Genomic DNA, 15,003 nt, shown 5'->3' on the forward strand with positions numbered 1-15,003 from the left:
GGTTCTGTGACAGCCTCAGTTGATTTGATGCTGCAAAATGAGGAGAGAAGTTACTTCTTGATGGATTAGCACTGCTATACAATGTACCTGTTGTGGTATGTAATGAGGTACTTGGCGACAAGCGATAGTCTCTATTATGATATGGTAAATTGTCAGGCAAGTCCCTTGCATTCACCAGCTGTGAATTACAGCTGACAGTTCTTGCTGGCACAGGCGACACTGAGCTTTGGCCCTCCACGCAAGGTGAGCCGCTGTTCTCACTGTACTTTAAGTAATTTTGTACTTGTGCTCCCATAGATGCCAGCTCTTCTTCCCTGCTATATTCATCAACATCACCTGTCTCCATTGCAATGGAAAAAGAACTAGCATCCACAGCATGGGGCTTCTGAATCGCACTTCCTGCCATCATTCTTGGCTTCTGGTCAGAAGCAGCCAATGAATAAACCTCCCGGATTTCCAAATTCTGGGTTCCACAAGAAGAGTTTCTAACACTAGCCCCTCTTTGTCCACCAGGAGCATGCGACACAAGGCTGGCACTTAAGTGTTCAGGTCTATGTGACCTCTGAACTCCAGATGACTCAGTTTTATACTGCCGCGGCCATGCTACTGTTTTTTGAGGTACTATCATTTCTGCAGTATGGACTGAAGAGCCGCCATAGTTTTTCTTGGAGTACATGGAGTTTGCAGGGCTCAATTGCCAGGACAAGACAACAGTTTTTTCACCCAGTGGCACAGAGGAGTTTTTGGAAACAGGAACATGCCTCTGCACAGAGGCCAGCTGCTGCTGCTGAAGCTCCATTTCAGTTTTTCCAACCTGCCTCGGACAGAGTTTTTGTGTACATCAGCCATCGGGGTGGTAGACTGTTTGCCAGATCCCTGCCAGCTGGAAGAACCAGTTGGGCTATAAACACCGGACACCACCACATGACCGCTAGAAGTTTGAGGGGGCTGCTGGCTTTGGAACCGGGCAATATTTGGCACATTCCGAATCGTTCCATCTGGAGGCATGGTGGGAGAGTTTGAAAGCCTCCCCTGCGAAACCGTCCCAGAATTCAGTGTACTCCTGCTGCTCATTTTTCTCCTTTTATTGCCAACCCAAGTCTAAAAGAGAAACATTACCTGCATTAGTGTGTAAATAAATGCATGTTCACAACAGTAAAATAAACTAAACAGTACTCTAGGTAGCACTGAATATTATAATGAGCAGTTGGAGAATTGATTTTCATTCTTGGTGCAGTCTGGTATATGTAATGCCTAGAGCAATGCTTCTCAGAAGTGTCCTCAAGACACACCCACCCGATCAGGCTTTCCAACAATGAATACGTATGAGAATGATTAATATGTCCTATCTCCACGGCATGCAAATCTATCTCTCGCATATTAGTGGCTATCCAGAAAACCTGACTGATGTCCCATAGGTCTACCAGATATGTCAAACTCATAACAAATGGGCAGCTGCCATAGCGGACCACCATTAATCGATGGGCCGCACTAAAATATTCACCCTCCCTATTCTCCTCATTACAATAACTTAGGAGCCAAATTTACATTATATAATTAGCAGGAATGCCATTTCTGTACCTTCCACCAAGCGTCTTTTCAAAAGCACAAGCCAATAGAGAGATGTGTCTCTTCCTCGTTCTGTCTCAACTGCATGGCAGTAGAGTATACTTTCTCATGATTGTGGTCATGTAGGGTGATGCAGCAATTTGGGAGAAATATCTCTCATTAATTAGAAACTTTGTTAGAGACTTGTAGTAATCTGCCCACTGGAAATTTTGGGCTTGCTAGAGTAGGTGGGTTTATGCTGCTGAACAAGGCATGTATAGTAGGAAAGAAATGTCTTTTGCCGTGTTGGACACAAAGCACACCCATCCTATTGGTAGAAATACTTTTCACTTACTTATGTTAAAGGCCCAATACCACTACCTTCTCTTACATGAGCACTCAGTTATGGAATGCACTACCAACAGACTTGAAAACAAATCAATGAAATAACAACTTCCGCAACTCTCTGAAGACATATTTCTTCAACAAAGCTTACAAAGAGAACCTACAGTCCTACTAATCAACTTCACTAACCCACCCAACTATGAAAATCCACTTCTACACTTACCCGCTTAATACTTTCCTTCTTTCTTCCCTTACTTAATCTTTGCACATTATTAATTGTATCTGACACTCTGGAATAACAATGTCATAACAAAACTATGTAAGCCACATTGAGCCTGCAAATAGGTGGGAAAATGTGGGATACAAATGCAAATAAATAAAATAAATAAATATGAACAGTTGACAACTAAGTGGAGGAAGCATTTCTAGTCCATTTAGAAGGTATATATCAGAGCTTCCCTACTAGAGAACAGAGCAGAATCATTAAAGATTTAAATATATAATTCTCTCACAGTATCTACTTACTTGATTATACTGTATTAGGAGGAATCTAGGGAAGAACAGACTATGGGAGGTTATAAGAACAAAATCCTCCTGCATGTATTGGGATTTTGATATGTAGTATTGAGAAAGAAGTGGTGGGTGGGTGGGGTGTCAAAGGCTCTGGGACTTGGACGATATTGAATGTTTTACTGACTGCAGTATTACACATAACCTAATTACTCCTGCCAGAATTCTGCGCCCCCCCCCCCTCAAAAAAAAAAAAGATCAAAATTCTGCACAATTTGGTGCACAAAATTTGCAAATTCTGCATAATTCTATGTACAAAGTTTGCAAATTCTGCAAGTTTGTTATAATTTAACCAATATTACTACAGCCCCCCCATACACAGACACCATCCATATTTTCTCAGCCCTCTCCCTCCCACCCACACATAGCATCTATTCTTTTTACAGCCCTCCCTTCCCTCCCCTCCCACATACAAACAGCCTCCACTTTTTTTTTTTTTTAATTATACAGTTCACTCCCTGCCTGCACTCACATGCCATGTTTTGTTTCAGCCTACACCTGCACTCACCCGTGAAGTAGGAGCAGGAGGAGCTGACCGGTACTCTTTCCTGCCCTGAAGAGGTAGGTGTACTCAGGTAGGCCTGGGAGGGCGGCGGGGGAGCCAGCCAGCCAGTCTTTGCTGTGGTTTGGGGAGGGCCCACTGCCAGCCTCGGCGCACAGATTCTACACAACTAATGAATTCTGCACAAATTCTGTGCTCCACAGCCGCGCACAATTTCAGCAGGAGTACCTAATATTGTAGAGAACTACAAGAGTTCAAGTTCTCCACAGTTATCTAGATGATGTGGGGAATGTGAAAGATTTGGGTAGGGGTGATTTGGTTAAAGGAAGTAGGAAATATATACAGTGGGGGAAATAAGTATTTGATCCCTTGCTGATTTTGTAAGTTTGCCCACTGACAAAGACATGAGCAGCCCATAATTGAAGGGTAGGTTATTGGTAACAGTGAGAGATAGCACATCACAAATTAAATCCGGAAAATCACATTGTGGAAAGTATATGAATTTATTTGCATTCTGCAGAGGGAAATAAGTATTTGATCCCCCACCAACCAGTAAGAGATCTGGCCCCTACAGACCAGGTAGATGCTCCAAATCAACTCGTTACCTGCATGACAGACAGCTGTCGGCAATGGTCACCTGTATGAAAGACACCTGTCCACAGACTCAGTGAATCAGTCAGACTCTAACCTCTACAAAATGGCCAAGAGCAAGGAGCTGTCTAAGGATGTCAGGGACAAGATCATACACCTGCACAAGGCTGGAATGGGCTACAAAACCATCAGTAAGACGCTGGGCGAGAAGGAGACAACTGTTGGTGCCATAGTAAGAAAATGGAAGAAGTACAAAATGACTGTCAATCGACAAAGATCTGGGGCTCCACGCAAAATCTCACCTTGTGGGGTATCCTTGATCATGAGGAAGGTTAGAAATCAGCCTACAACTACAAGGGGGGAACTTGTCAATGATCTCAAGGCAGCTGGGACCACTGTCACCACGAAAACCATTGGTAACACATTACGACATAACGGATTGCAATCCTGCAGTGCCCGCAAGGTCCCCCTGCTCCGGAAGGCACATGTGACGGCCCGTCTGAAGTTTGCCAGTGAACACCTGGATGATGCCGAGAGTGATTGGGAGAAGGTGCTGTGGTCAGATGAGACAAAAATTGAGCTCTTTGGCATGAACTCAACTCGCCGTGTTTGGAGGAAGAGAAATGCTGCCTATGACCCAAAGAACACTGTCCCCACTGTCAAGCATGGAGGTGGAAATGTTATGTTTTGGGGGTGTTTCTCTGCTAAGGGCACAGGACTACTTCACCGCATCAATGGGAGAATGGATGGGGCCATGTACCGTACAATCTGAGTGACAACCTCCTTCCCTCCGCCAGGGCCTTAAAAATGGGTCGTGGCTGGGTCTTCCAGCACGACAATGACCCAAACATACAGCCAAGGCAACAAAGGAGTGGCTCAGGAAGAAGCACATTAGGGTCATGGAGTGGCCTAGCCAGTCACCAGACCTTAATCCATTGAAAACTTATGGAGGGAGCTGAAGCTGCGAGTTGCCAAGCGACAGCCCAGAACTCTTAATGATTTAGAGATGATCTGCAAAGAGGAGTGGACCAAAATTCCTCCTGACATGTGTGCAAACCTCATCATCAACTACAGAAGACGTCTGACCCGCTGTGCTTTGCCAACAAGGGTTTTGCCACCAAGTATTAGGTCTTGTTTGCCAGAGGGATCAAATACTTATTTCCCTCTGCAGAATGCAAATAAATTCATATACTTTCCACAATGTGATTTTCCGGATTTAATTTGTGATGTGCTATCTCTCACTGTTACCAATAACCTACCCTTCAATTATGGGCTGCTCATGTCTTTGTCAGTGGGCAAACTTACAAAATCAGCAAGGGATCAAATACTTATTTCCCCCACTGTACAACAAAAATAATGGAATTGTATAAGCTGATGATTATTTTGTTCAATAAAAATGTTAACATACATTATGTAGTTAACCAGATGTTAAATTTAGAATGTACAGCAGATACAACGTGGGTCACACAGAACTTCCCACGGGCCTGGTCTAGGCTGACATGAATTAATCATAGCTGAAAAAAATGGATACAATCTTTTTATATGAATTAGGAACCTGTCAAAAATACCTTTTGTTATACTTTCTTCTCTTAGCCAGGCACTGATGTATACCATGTCCATTCAGTTGTCTTTCTGTTTGTGTTATATGTTGACATATTTCAGTAAAAATACAGAACACACACATCTCCAGTGTTCTAGCTTAAATAATGAAAAATTTTCAAAGTGAATAAAGTAACATCAACTGGCAGAAGGGAAAGATTACACAAAACATAACTGGCAGAAGGGAGAGATTGTACAAAACACCACCCCTTATCATTAACTGGCTATTTATTAAACTGTGATAATTTGGCAGCATGTATCAGATGTTGATTTTGGCATTCAAAATGTGTCGGTAACTTCAAAAACATGAACTACAAAAAAAAAAAAAAATCCTATTAGCAACATCACATGCAAATGCATGGAAAGTAGTTCATTAGTATTCAGATAACACCCTTGGCTAAACATACCTCAAAAATTAACTTAGACCAAGACCATCAGAGTTAATGACTCTGCCGATACTCTTGGAGACCACTCTCCCCCCATTTGATGATGCTGTTAGGGGCAGAAAGCCTTCAATTACAACCTTCCTGGTACCAAACACTGTTCTGGAAAGGAACCTTCTGTTCCTTATCTCAGAAACCCAGCCCCCCCCCCCCCCCCCCTCAAAATAGTGGCTGTATCTCTCCTCCCCTAATACAAGCAGAATTGATTCCCATTCAGTCCTGCCCTGCCAGAACCATCATCCACAATGGCACCAACTGATCATGTGAATAGCAAAAGAAAGCCCGAGGTCAGCTGGCTCCATTCGGGATGAAGTTTCACTGGGGCTGGAACAATTGAAGAGGCAAGTTCTAAAACCAGTTAAGTACATTATTTTCAAAAATGAGTTCATAGTGGATAAAGAATGCGTTATAGATAGCCATTGGATATGTGAAGTTTACTCTAAAAGGCAATTTGTAAGATTACATAAAGGAATCCTGTTCAGAAGGAATGGATCCTCAGAAGCTTAGCCAAGATTGGGTGGCAGAGCTGGTGGAGGGAGGCGGGGCTGGTGGTTGGGAGGCGGGCTAGTGCTGGCCAAGACTTCTACGGTCTGTGCCCTGAAAATGGCAGATACAAATCAAGGTAAGGTATACACAAAAGTAGCACATATGAGTTTATCTTGTTGGGCAGACTGGATGGACCATGCAGGTCTTTTTCTGCAGTCATCTACTATGTTATACGATATTCAGTGAAAAAATTCTCATGTTTCTATTTTCAAGAATTCTAGGTCAACTTGCATTTATCCAGAGAACAGCTTTTTGTACTTAATAGGGTTTCCTACTTCATTAACAATGTAGGCTCCTGTTCGTATGGGAGGAGAGGTACAGTATTTGATACTAGGAAGGGGGAGGGCTTTGATCAGCGCTGGGGATAGGTAACTTAGAGCTTCTTAATCCTTTAAGCTGTGGGGGGTGGAGGGGATCTGACTGAAACACTACTCCCTGTGAGAACAATCCATATAGAAGTATTCTGAGAAGTATGGCACTCAAGTCTCACTATTTAATATTTCAGTAACTAATATTCATTAAAACCATAGGTTAAAGTTGTTTTAACTAGGTGACATTACTAAAACATTTCAACATAAGAACATTAGAATAGCCATACTGGGTGAGACCAATGGTCCATCTAGTCTTGTATCCTGTTTCTAACAGTAGCTAATCCAGGTCACAAGTACCCGGGCAGAAACCCAAATAGTAGCAAACATCCCATGCTACCAATCCCAGGGCAAGCAATGGCTTTCCCCATCTCTCTCTCTCTCAATAGCAGACTATGGACGTTTCCTACAGGAACTTGTCCAAACCTTTAACAAAATCTAAAAACATGTCTAATCATATGAAAATTTTTATTCAATGGAAATCACAATCCTTCAACAAAGCAAAATTCTAAGGGAGAAAAAAAAGACATCTGTAAGTCTGGAGCAAAACAGTACTCTGTCTATTGTTAGCACCTTGGGATTCCATAGTTAGCATGGGTTCAGGAAAGGGAAGTCTTGCCTCACCAATTTGCTTAATTTTTTGGAAGGCGTAAATAAACATGTGCATAGAGGTGAGCTGGCTGATGTAGTGTATCTAGATTTTCAGAAAGCTTTTGACAAAGTTCCTCATGAGATACTCCCCAAAATTTTTTAAAGTTATGGGATAGAAGGCAATGTACTTCTATGATTAGAAACTGGTTACTGGACAGAAAAGAGAGAGTAGGGTTAAATGGCCATTTTTTTCTATGAAGAAGGGTGAATAGTGGAGTGCCACAGGGATCTGGGACTGGTGCTATTTAACAGATTTATAAATGATTTGGAAATCGGACAAGTGAGGTGATTAAATTTTCAGAGGACACAAAACTACGCATGCAAATTGTGAAACACTGCAGGAACGCTTTAGGAAACTGGAAGACTGAGCATCTAAATGGCATTTGAAATTTAACATAGACAAATGCAAAGTGATGCACATTGGGAAGAATGGGAAGAATAATCCAAATTATAGTTACCTGATACTGGGGTCCACTTTAAAAGTCAGCATTCAAGAAAAAGATCTAGGTTTCATTGTAGACTAAACAAAGATATCTTCTGCCCAGTGTGCGGCGGCAGCCAAAAAAGCCAACAGGATGCTAGGAATTATTAGGAAAGGGATGGAAAACAAGACCAAGAATATTATAATGACTCTGTATTGCTCCATGGTGCGACCTCACCTTGAGTATTATGTTCAATTCTGGTTGCCGTATCTCAAAAAAAACGATATAGCGGAATTAGAAAAGGTTCTAAGAGCAACCAAAATGATAAAGGGGATGGAACTCCTCCTATATGAGGAAAGGATAAAAGGTTAGGGCTCTTCAGCTTGGGAAAAAAAAAAAAAAAAAAAGACAGCTAAGGTGGGATATGATTGGGATCTATAAAATCCTGAGTGGTGTATCAATTTTTCACTCTTTCAAAAAGAGTACAAAGGGAATACTCAATAAAATTACATGGAAATACCTTTAAAACAAATAGGAGGAAATATTTTTTCACACAGCTGGAACTGCTGCCGGAGGATGTGGAAACAGCAGTTAATGTATCTGGGTTAAAAAGAAAGGTTTGGCCAAGATCCTGTAGGAAAAGTCCATAGTCCACTATTCAGAAAGTCATGGGGGAAGCTACTGCTTGCCTGGGTTTGGTAGCATGGAATGTTGCTGCTATTTGGGTTTCTGCCAGGAACTTGCGACCTGGATTGGCTACTGCTGGAAGCAGGATACTGGGCTAGATGGACCACTGGTCTGACCTAGTGTGGCTTCTTATGTTCTTGTACTGCTCCCCTTGCACACAGTTTTTCCCAATCCGGTTCAGGAAACGGAGCCAACAGATCTGATTTTCAGGACAACACAATATTTATTTCCAATGCATATTAATATCCAACACACATATACGAAATGGATATCCTGAATGTAATCTTCTCTTATCTCTCTCTAAGTAGGCCTTGAAGACTCAGTTAGGCCAACTTGCATATTAGGCCCAGCAAACTGTCACGCAGACACAGAACACTATGCCTTCATAAAAGGTTTTGGAACCACCCTTGCAGTACTAGGTAACCTTATACAATTATGAATTTTGTACAGTTAAGTCTCAAGCACCACATTCCTGAACATATTTCAAGCTACTTCTACATGGGAACTGCATCTAGCACTCTCAGGCCATCTAATTTCTTTGGAACCCAGTCAAAGAAAAATCTGATTTTCTGGTCATGAAGTTCTCTTGAAACAGCATGAATTTGCTAGATCATAACAAATAAAAATTGCTGCATTTCAATAATTCCCCATTCGTTATTTTTTGTAGCAAATCTATTTACATTTCCCCAGCTTCAGCTCTAATTACATTTTTGTGAAGGCCTACATCTGTTCATAACCTACAAATGATTTAATGGGTTTAAAGAGGTCATCTTCTTTTGTATCCCAGCATATATTCTATTTGGCCCCACCGCCTTCTTCATTATCAGTTACCATAAATTGTATAAATCTTGTAGTTATGACACTCTAACATGTTATTCCTATTGCTAAGATTTAATTTGCCTACCAGCAAGTTTAATTAATTTATTGTATTTATGCTTACAATTAGTCATGTTATTACTGTTACTCTGTTAACACAATTGTAAATTTTATGTCACGCTGCAACTTGTTGTACACTACACCTTGGGTGAATCTCTTCATAGAGGCAGTTAATAAATACCAATAAATAAATAAATCTCTCTATATAAAGAAGGCACATGTGTTTGCCTCGTGTAAGAACTCCTCCGGCCCCCGAAGAGCTATGACCACCAAACCCAGCTTCCAGACTTCTATCCGCTGTTGCCAAAGTATGTGTATAGTTTGAAGCGATTCGGTTCAAAGGGGCACTCAGGGGAGGGGGAGCAATACATCCATTTCTTGCTGTTGCTAAGTGGACAAACTGCTTAGGACAGGGTGAGGGCTCAGGACTGGTGGGGAGAAATATGGACAGCAGCGGCTGTGAAGTTGTTCCTCTCTCATTCTCTAATATGCTCTTCCCTAAGAGAGGTTCAGACTGGTGGGAACAGGGTAGGGAGAAAGTATTGGGGTCGACTGGGAAGTGTGTGTGTGTGTGTTGTGCATGAATTCACTATCCTGCCAGGAGAATGCACCTCAAAAAGGGCGGGAAATTGAATTTCAATATGCCCTTGAAAAAAAAGGATGTGTTTTGACAGGAAATGGTGAAAGCCAAATGGCAGGCACTTGCTACATTGAAAGAAATAGCTAATCAAGAAAATCAAACCTTAACAAATTGATCGGATAAGAACATTAGTGCTAGGTAGGGATCCAGCCTCCACATTTCTGATTAAGAGGGTATTAAACTCAGTCACCCGTTCTCACACACCCCTCAGCAAAACACCCCAGTCACGCTCAGCCATTCTCACACACCCCCATTCACACTCACCATTCAAATACAGCACTCACACATTCTCACACCACAGAATAGCATACCCCAACTCTCACTTACTCCTCAGTACCACACTCCAACTGACACAACCGAGTAGCATACCTCCATACACACTCATCTCTCAGCAGAACACCCCCACTCACATTCATACGTTCTCACACACCCCTCAGCAAAACATCCCCACTCAAACCCACTTCACCAGTACACCCCTGTCAGGATTGCGGGAGGTCAAAATTATTGCTGGACATACTTATAATAATATGAAATCAGCTTGACATAATATTAAAACCAGCTTCTGACCTCTGATAAACTCTCTCCCCCCTCCCCTTTAGGAACCATTGAGGATGAAATGGACCAAAATGGTGCTCAGAGAGGCCTGATAGCCCTTTGGTTTCTCAATTACTCCTGATTAACATACCTTTTGTCCATCTGGGAGCAGGGCTTCAGAGCAACCAAAGCCAGACATAGAGGCTCCATCACTAGGGATTTCAAACAGGACACCTGTGAAAGTTGTCACCTTTCCTGACTTCAGAAATTATCTGGAGTTCTGTAAAGGAAATAACTGGAAAGAGAGAAGTTTTTGATCTCTCTCTGCTCCTGTTTCCTACTCAGTTCTTATTAGGTATAAAACAGAGCTCACGAGGGCACTAGGGCTCTCTCTGTCTTTCTCTGTGCAGCAGAGCACAGAGCTCCGCTTGGGGTCTACTGCCCCCCCCCCTCCCCTCTCTCTGTCCCGGGCACTTCTCTGTGTCCAGTGCACTACGTCTCCCTCTTTCTTTCTCCCTGCAGCAGAGGGCACGGGACTCTGCTGGGCTGTCTGTTTCTTCTTCTTCTTTCTCTGCACACCTCCATCTTTAGCCACCAGAGCACCTGGCTCTGCTCCCCCCCTTCTCAGACAGCCCTAGTCCAAGGCTTTTTTCTTCCTCTGAACAAACACCCTATCCTTTCTTTCTCCCTCCCTCTAAACACACCCCCCAAGACAGCTTGTACCCTTTTTCCTGTACTAAGTGCTGTGAGCCAATACATATGCAAATATAATATACTTTATATATCCAAATCCGTGTGGATTGCGTATTCTTTGGGAACCCACTGCCTCTGTGAAGTGGACCCCGGGACCAACCCTAGACGACTGCTGACAAAACCCATTCACAATCACCCACTTTCACAGGTTATTGAAGCTACAATCTTGACAGGTTGTGCCAAAGGACAGCATGTTCAGGAGGTAAAGTAGGCTCCCTTTACTAAATGCTGCTCCAGAACCACTGAAATCGTTATCCAATGGCTGAGAAATGCCAGCGGGGACAGCTAGTAGTTTACTAATTCAAACACTATTTCAGTTTTCCTGTAGGGATTAGTGTTTCCTGGAATTAATATTTATCAGTCTTTGAAACACGATGAGGGTCATTATATGGTTCCATTTCCACAGGGCTAAGTAATCCAGTTCTGATTTTACCCGCTACACATACTGCTTTTTCTGAATGAAATCAGAGTTATAACTCCATGCATGAAAGGAATTAAAGCAAATCTGAAACCACTTAAAAAAAAAAATAAAAAACCCCATCAAAAAAAGGAAGACTCAAATGGAGCCAGTTGGCAACCTCAAGCTTAACAGATGTTCCTTACTGCTGGCAGCTGTGGCATAGCTGTTAGTGGATGTAAATCTGAAAACCAAGATTTCTGAACAATGGGGATAAAAGCAGAGAGGAGGAAGCAAGGAGTGGAAACTGGAATATTCAGAGATTTTCATTATATGCATAGCTGCCAGCAGCAGCAGGAAGACAGTGCTGCTAGAAGCATGAGGCTCTGAAGATTAACAAGGGTTGGCATGATTCAAGAGAATTCATTCTGAAGTTAGTCTATCTCTTCAGCAGGGTATTTATTTTGTTTGTTTAGATTTGGCTCATGCCTTTTCCAACTGTAGTTCCAAGTTACTTTCAGATATAGTAGGTATTAGGCTCTCAAGAGTTTCATACATAACATCAGCTCTGCTGTATCAGAATGCTCTAACAGAAATATTCAAACTAGGATGGGTCAACCACCACTCACTCTCCACACCAGGCATCGATTCCTCACTTCCTAGGCCTGAGATAAATGAACTTTGCCCTTGAGTTTCTGTGAGCTGATCTTTCAGAGTCTGCCCTCTTCCTGCCAGTCTGAGCCCAGGACAGGAAAAGCCCTATCTTAATTTTGTTTGGGGGGGGGGGGGGGGAGGGGGAAATCAGTGAAAGTACTAGGCCAGCTTTATCTCAACTTATCTTGTAAGAACTCAAACCAACCTACTACACTATTAATTTGTCTAAGGATTGTTTTGGCACCTGAAATTTCTTTGCACCAAAAGCTGCAGTGTGTGTGTGTGGGGGATGGGGGGGGGGTTCATGTATTGGTGCCATCCATTCAAAAGAGCACTGTCACATGTTGTATATAGTCTTCCAGTTGCTCTATCCACAGTGCTATCTAACAACAGAAGCAAGATTTCCCATAATCCCTTCTTCAAGGCCTGCTTAGAAAGCACAGCAGCCAGAGCTCCTGCCTTTATACCACTTTTATCCCTGAGACAGTAGTGAAAAAAGTGGCCAGTGGAAGGGAGTGCTATCACCACCTGTTCTCCTACCATCATGGACCACAGGAGCATGGCCACCAGCCTGCTAGTAGAACAAGGCAAAAAATCTAAATACTGTACCAAGTCAGTGAGAAAGGAAGGAGAAACTGTGGTTCAGTGGCACCTATCTAATGATTCTAATAGCTGTACAGATCCAGAGGAGCTAGGGCCAGACTAGAGGTGGAACAGAAGTGTACAGCATGAAATGAGGATACACGGGTAAGAACTCAAATGTAAAAAAGATGGATCTAAAACAGAAGTTAGTAGTAGCAAACACCTAGGAGATTCCTCAGTTCCCAGAGAGATCACCTACAACTTGTTTGGCGGCCTTATTTTCAGTAAAAAAAAAAAAAAAAAAGGTTCCATGCTACTTATTCCTGGAATCAGCAGTGGATTTTCCCGAAGCCCATCTTAATAATCAGTACAGAAATTTGATAGACAAAGTTTACATTGAAAGTCAGGCAAAATGGTTCTAAAACAAATCACTATTTTAGCCTTTGCTAAATTAATAGCTAGTCTATTATCCTGCATCCAATTATAACTCAAGACAGACATAGCTTTGTTCTATTCAGGGCCACATGCAAATCATCCTTATATAGAAGAAAATATCATCAGCACATAGCCTATAATGCCTCTGAAGATCTCATTAGACCACAAATTGGTTACATATAAATATTAAACACTATAATTGACAAACATGAGCCCTGAGGTACACCAAACTGCAGATGTTTTAATCAATCATTCACATACCAGTCCTTCCAGTCAAGTATGATCAGAACCTCACTGCTGCCACAAAATTCAACAAAACTGTATGATTCAATGTATCAAAAGTGGCACTAATATCAAGAAATACAGTACTGACACTATTCAGATTTTTTGAGCCCAAGTAAGCCCTTTTTGAGACACTTCATTTTTTCTTTTTTGGCGCGCTTCTGTCTTTAAAGACCCGTTACATATCAAAGGGACTCTGCGATATAGATGCATGTTATCCTATTGGCTTTGTGCTGGTGAGTCTACAACTCGTTCTCTTTTTATCATTTTTATGGGTATACGTAATTTTATTTAGTTGCGGATCAGAAGCATCAATTATATAAATGTTGTTACACACAGCATTGAGGCATGACTATGGCTGTATTAGACATGCATCACGCAAGATAGCACTGCTCCTTTGCTTAATATGCATTACGTGACTGTTTTAGGCTTCTTTTGAATTAGATTTTTAGATCTTTATTTTGTGAGATAACATTTTGTTGAGTATGTCATGTCTCACAAACAAAATTTTCTAAAAGACAACTGGTGAAAAGTATTTTTGTTGACACAACCTATTTGAGACTAACTTTTCTCCTCTCTCTCTCGGTTGCCCTTTTCTCCCCTTTCAGTATTGTATTTTTGGGGATTTATGTACCTATTTTTGTTCCTTTTTAACTTACATAATTAGCTTTTTTGGCGCATAAGGATATTATATTTTTTTTTTTGCTCTCTATCATATTTCTTTAATATATCTCTCTCATTAAGCATTGGCATTGGAATATTTATGTATATTATTGTTTTGTTATTTTTAGTTATTACCTTGAGGCTTATCAAGTTTCTCTCTCAACTCTCTTTCTGCACATCAGATTTACAACTGTGATTTGGGAATGTCCATATTACAATTGTGGTTTATAGGCACTGTACCTTAGCCTTTTTTGTTGGATAATATATGAATCAGGTAACAACCATTAATTGGAAAATAGTCTTGATGCTATAGATATCGTGATTTCTGTAACCTCAATGCTGGATTTTTTTTTTAAACCACATGTACCATCTTTATACATATATATGTGTGTGTATGTTATCAATATGTATTTATATACACACACATATATATGTATATGGCTCTTGTCCTTTGGATGTTTCTTCTTGTAGTACAGTTGACTCCTGATGCAGGCCTAGTGCCGAAACAAGGCCATGTTTTGTTTTTTTGTTACATTTGTACCCCGCGCTTTCCCACTCATAGCAGGTTCAATGCGGCTTACATATTATATACAGGTACTTATTTGTACCTGGGGCAATGGAGGGATAAGTGACTTGCCCAGAGTCACAAGGAGCTGCCTGTGCCTGCAGTGGGAATCAAACCCAGTTCCCCAGGACCAAAGTCCACCAAACTAAACACTAGGCCACTCCTCCACATGTTGAGACCTCTGTGCCACGGATCGATTTCATGGAGCACTACAGACTGCTATAGCAATAACATTTTAATAAATTGACTTATTGTTTTTTTTCTCACTTCTTGTCCATGTGAATATAATAATGCAATCGAGTCCAGGAAATCCACCAACTATTGTAAAACCACCTTGCTAAACTTTAGTC

General features: G+C 41.6%; 1 protein-coding gene across 1 annotated transcript in view; it reads right to left on the reverse strand.

Annotated features, from left to right (window-relative positions):
* Nucleotides 1-15,003, reverse strand: part of HDX (highly divergent homeobox) — a 202,972-nt gene that overhangs the window by 152,447 nt on the left and 35,522 nt on the right. Inside the window, 2 exon segments of the mRNA XM_030209754.1 lie at nucleotides 2-826; nucleotides 829-1,101. Coding sequence (XP_030065614.1) covers nucleotides 2-826; nucleotides 829-1,101 — 1,098 coding nt within the window.

The sequence above is a fragment of the Microcaecilia unicolor genome, chromosome 7, assembly GCF_901765095.1.
Source record: "Microcaecilia unicolor chromosome 7, aMicUni1.1, whole genome shotgun sequence".
In the NCBI taxonomy this organism is placed as follows: Eukaryota; Metazoa; Chordata; class Amphibia; order Gymnophiona; family Siphonopidae; genus Microcaecilia; species Microcaecilia unicolor.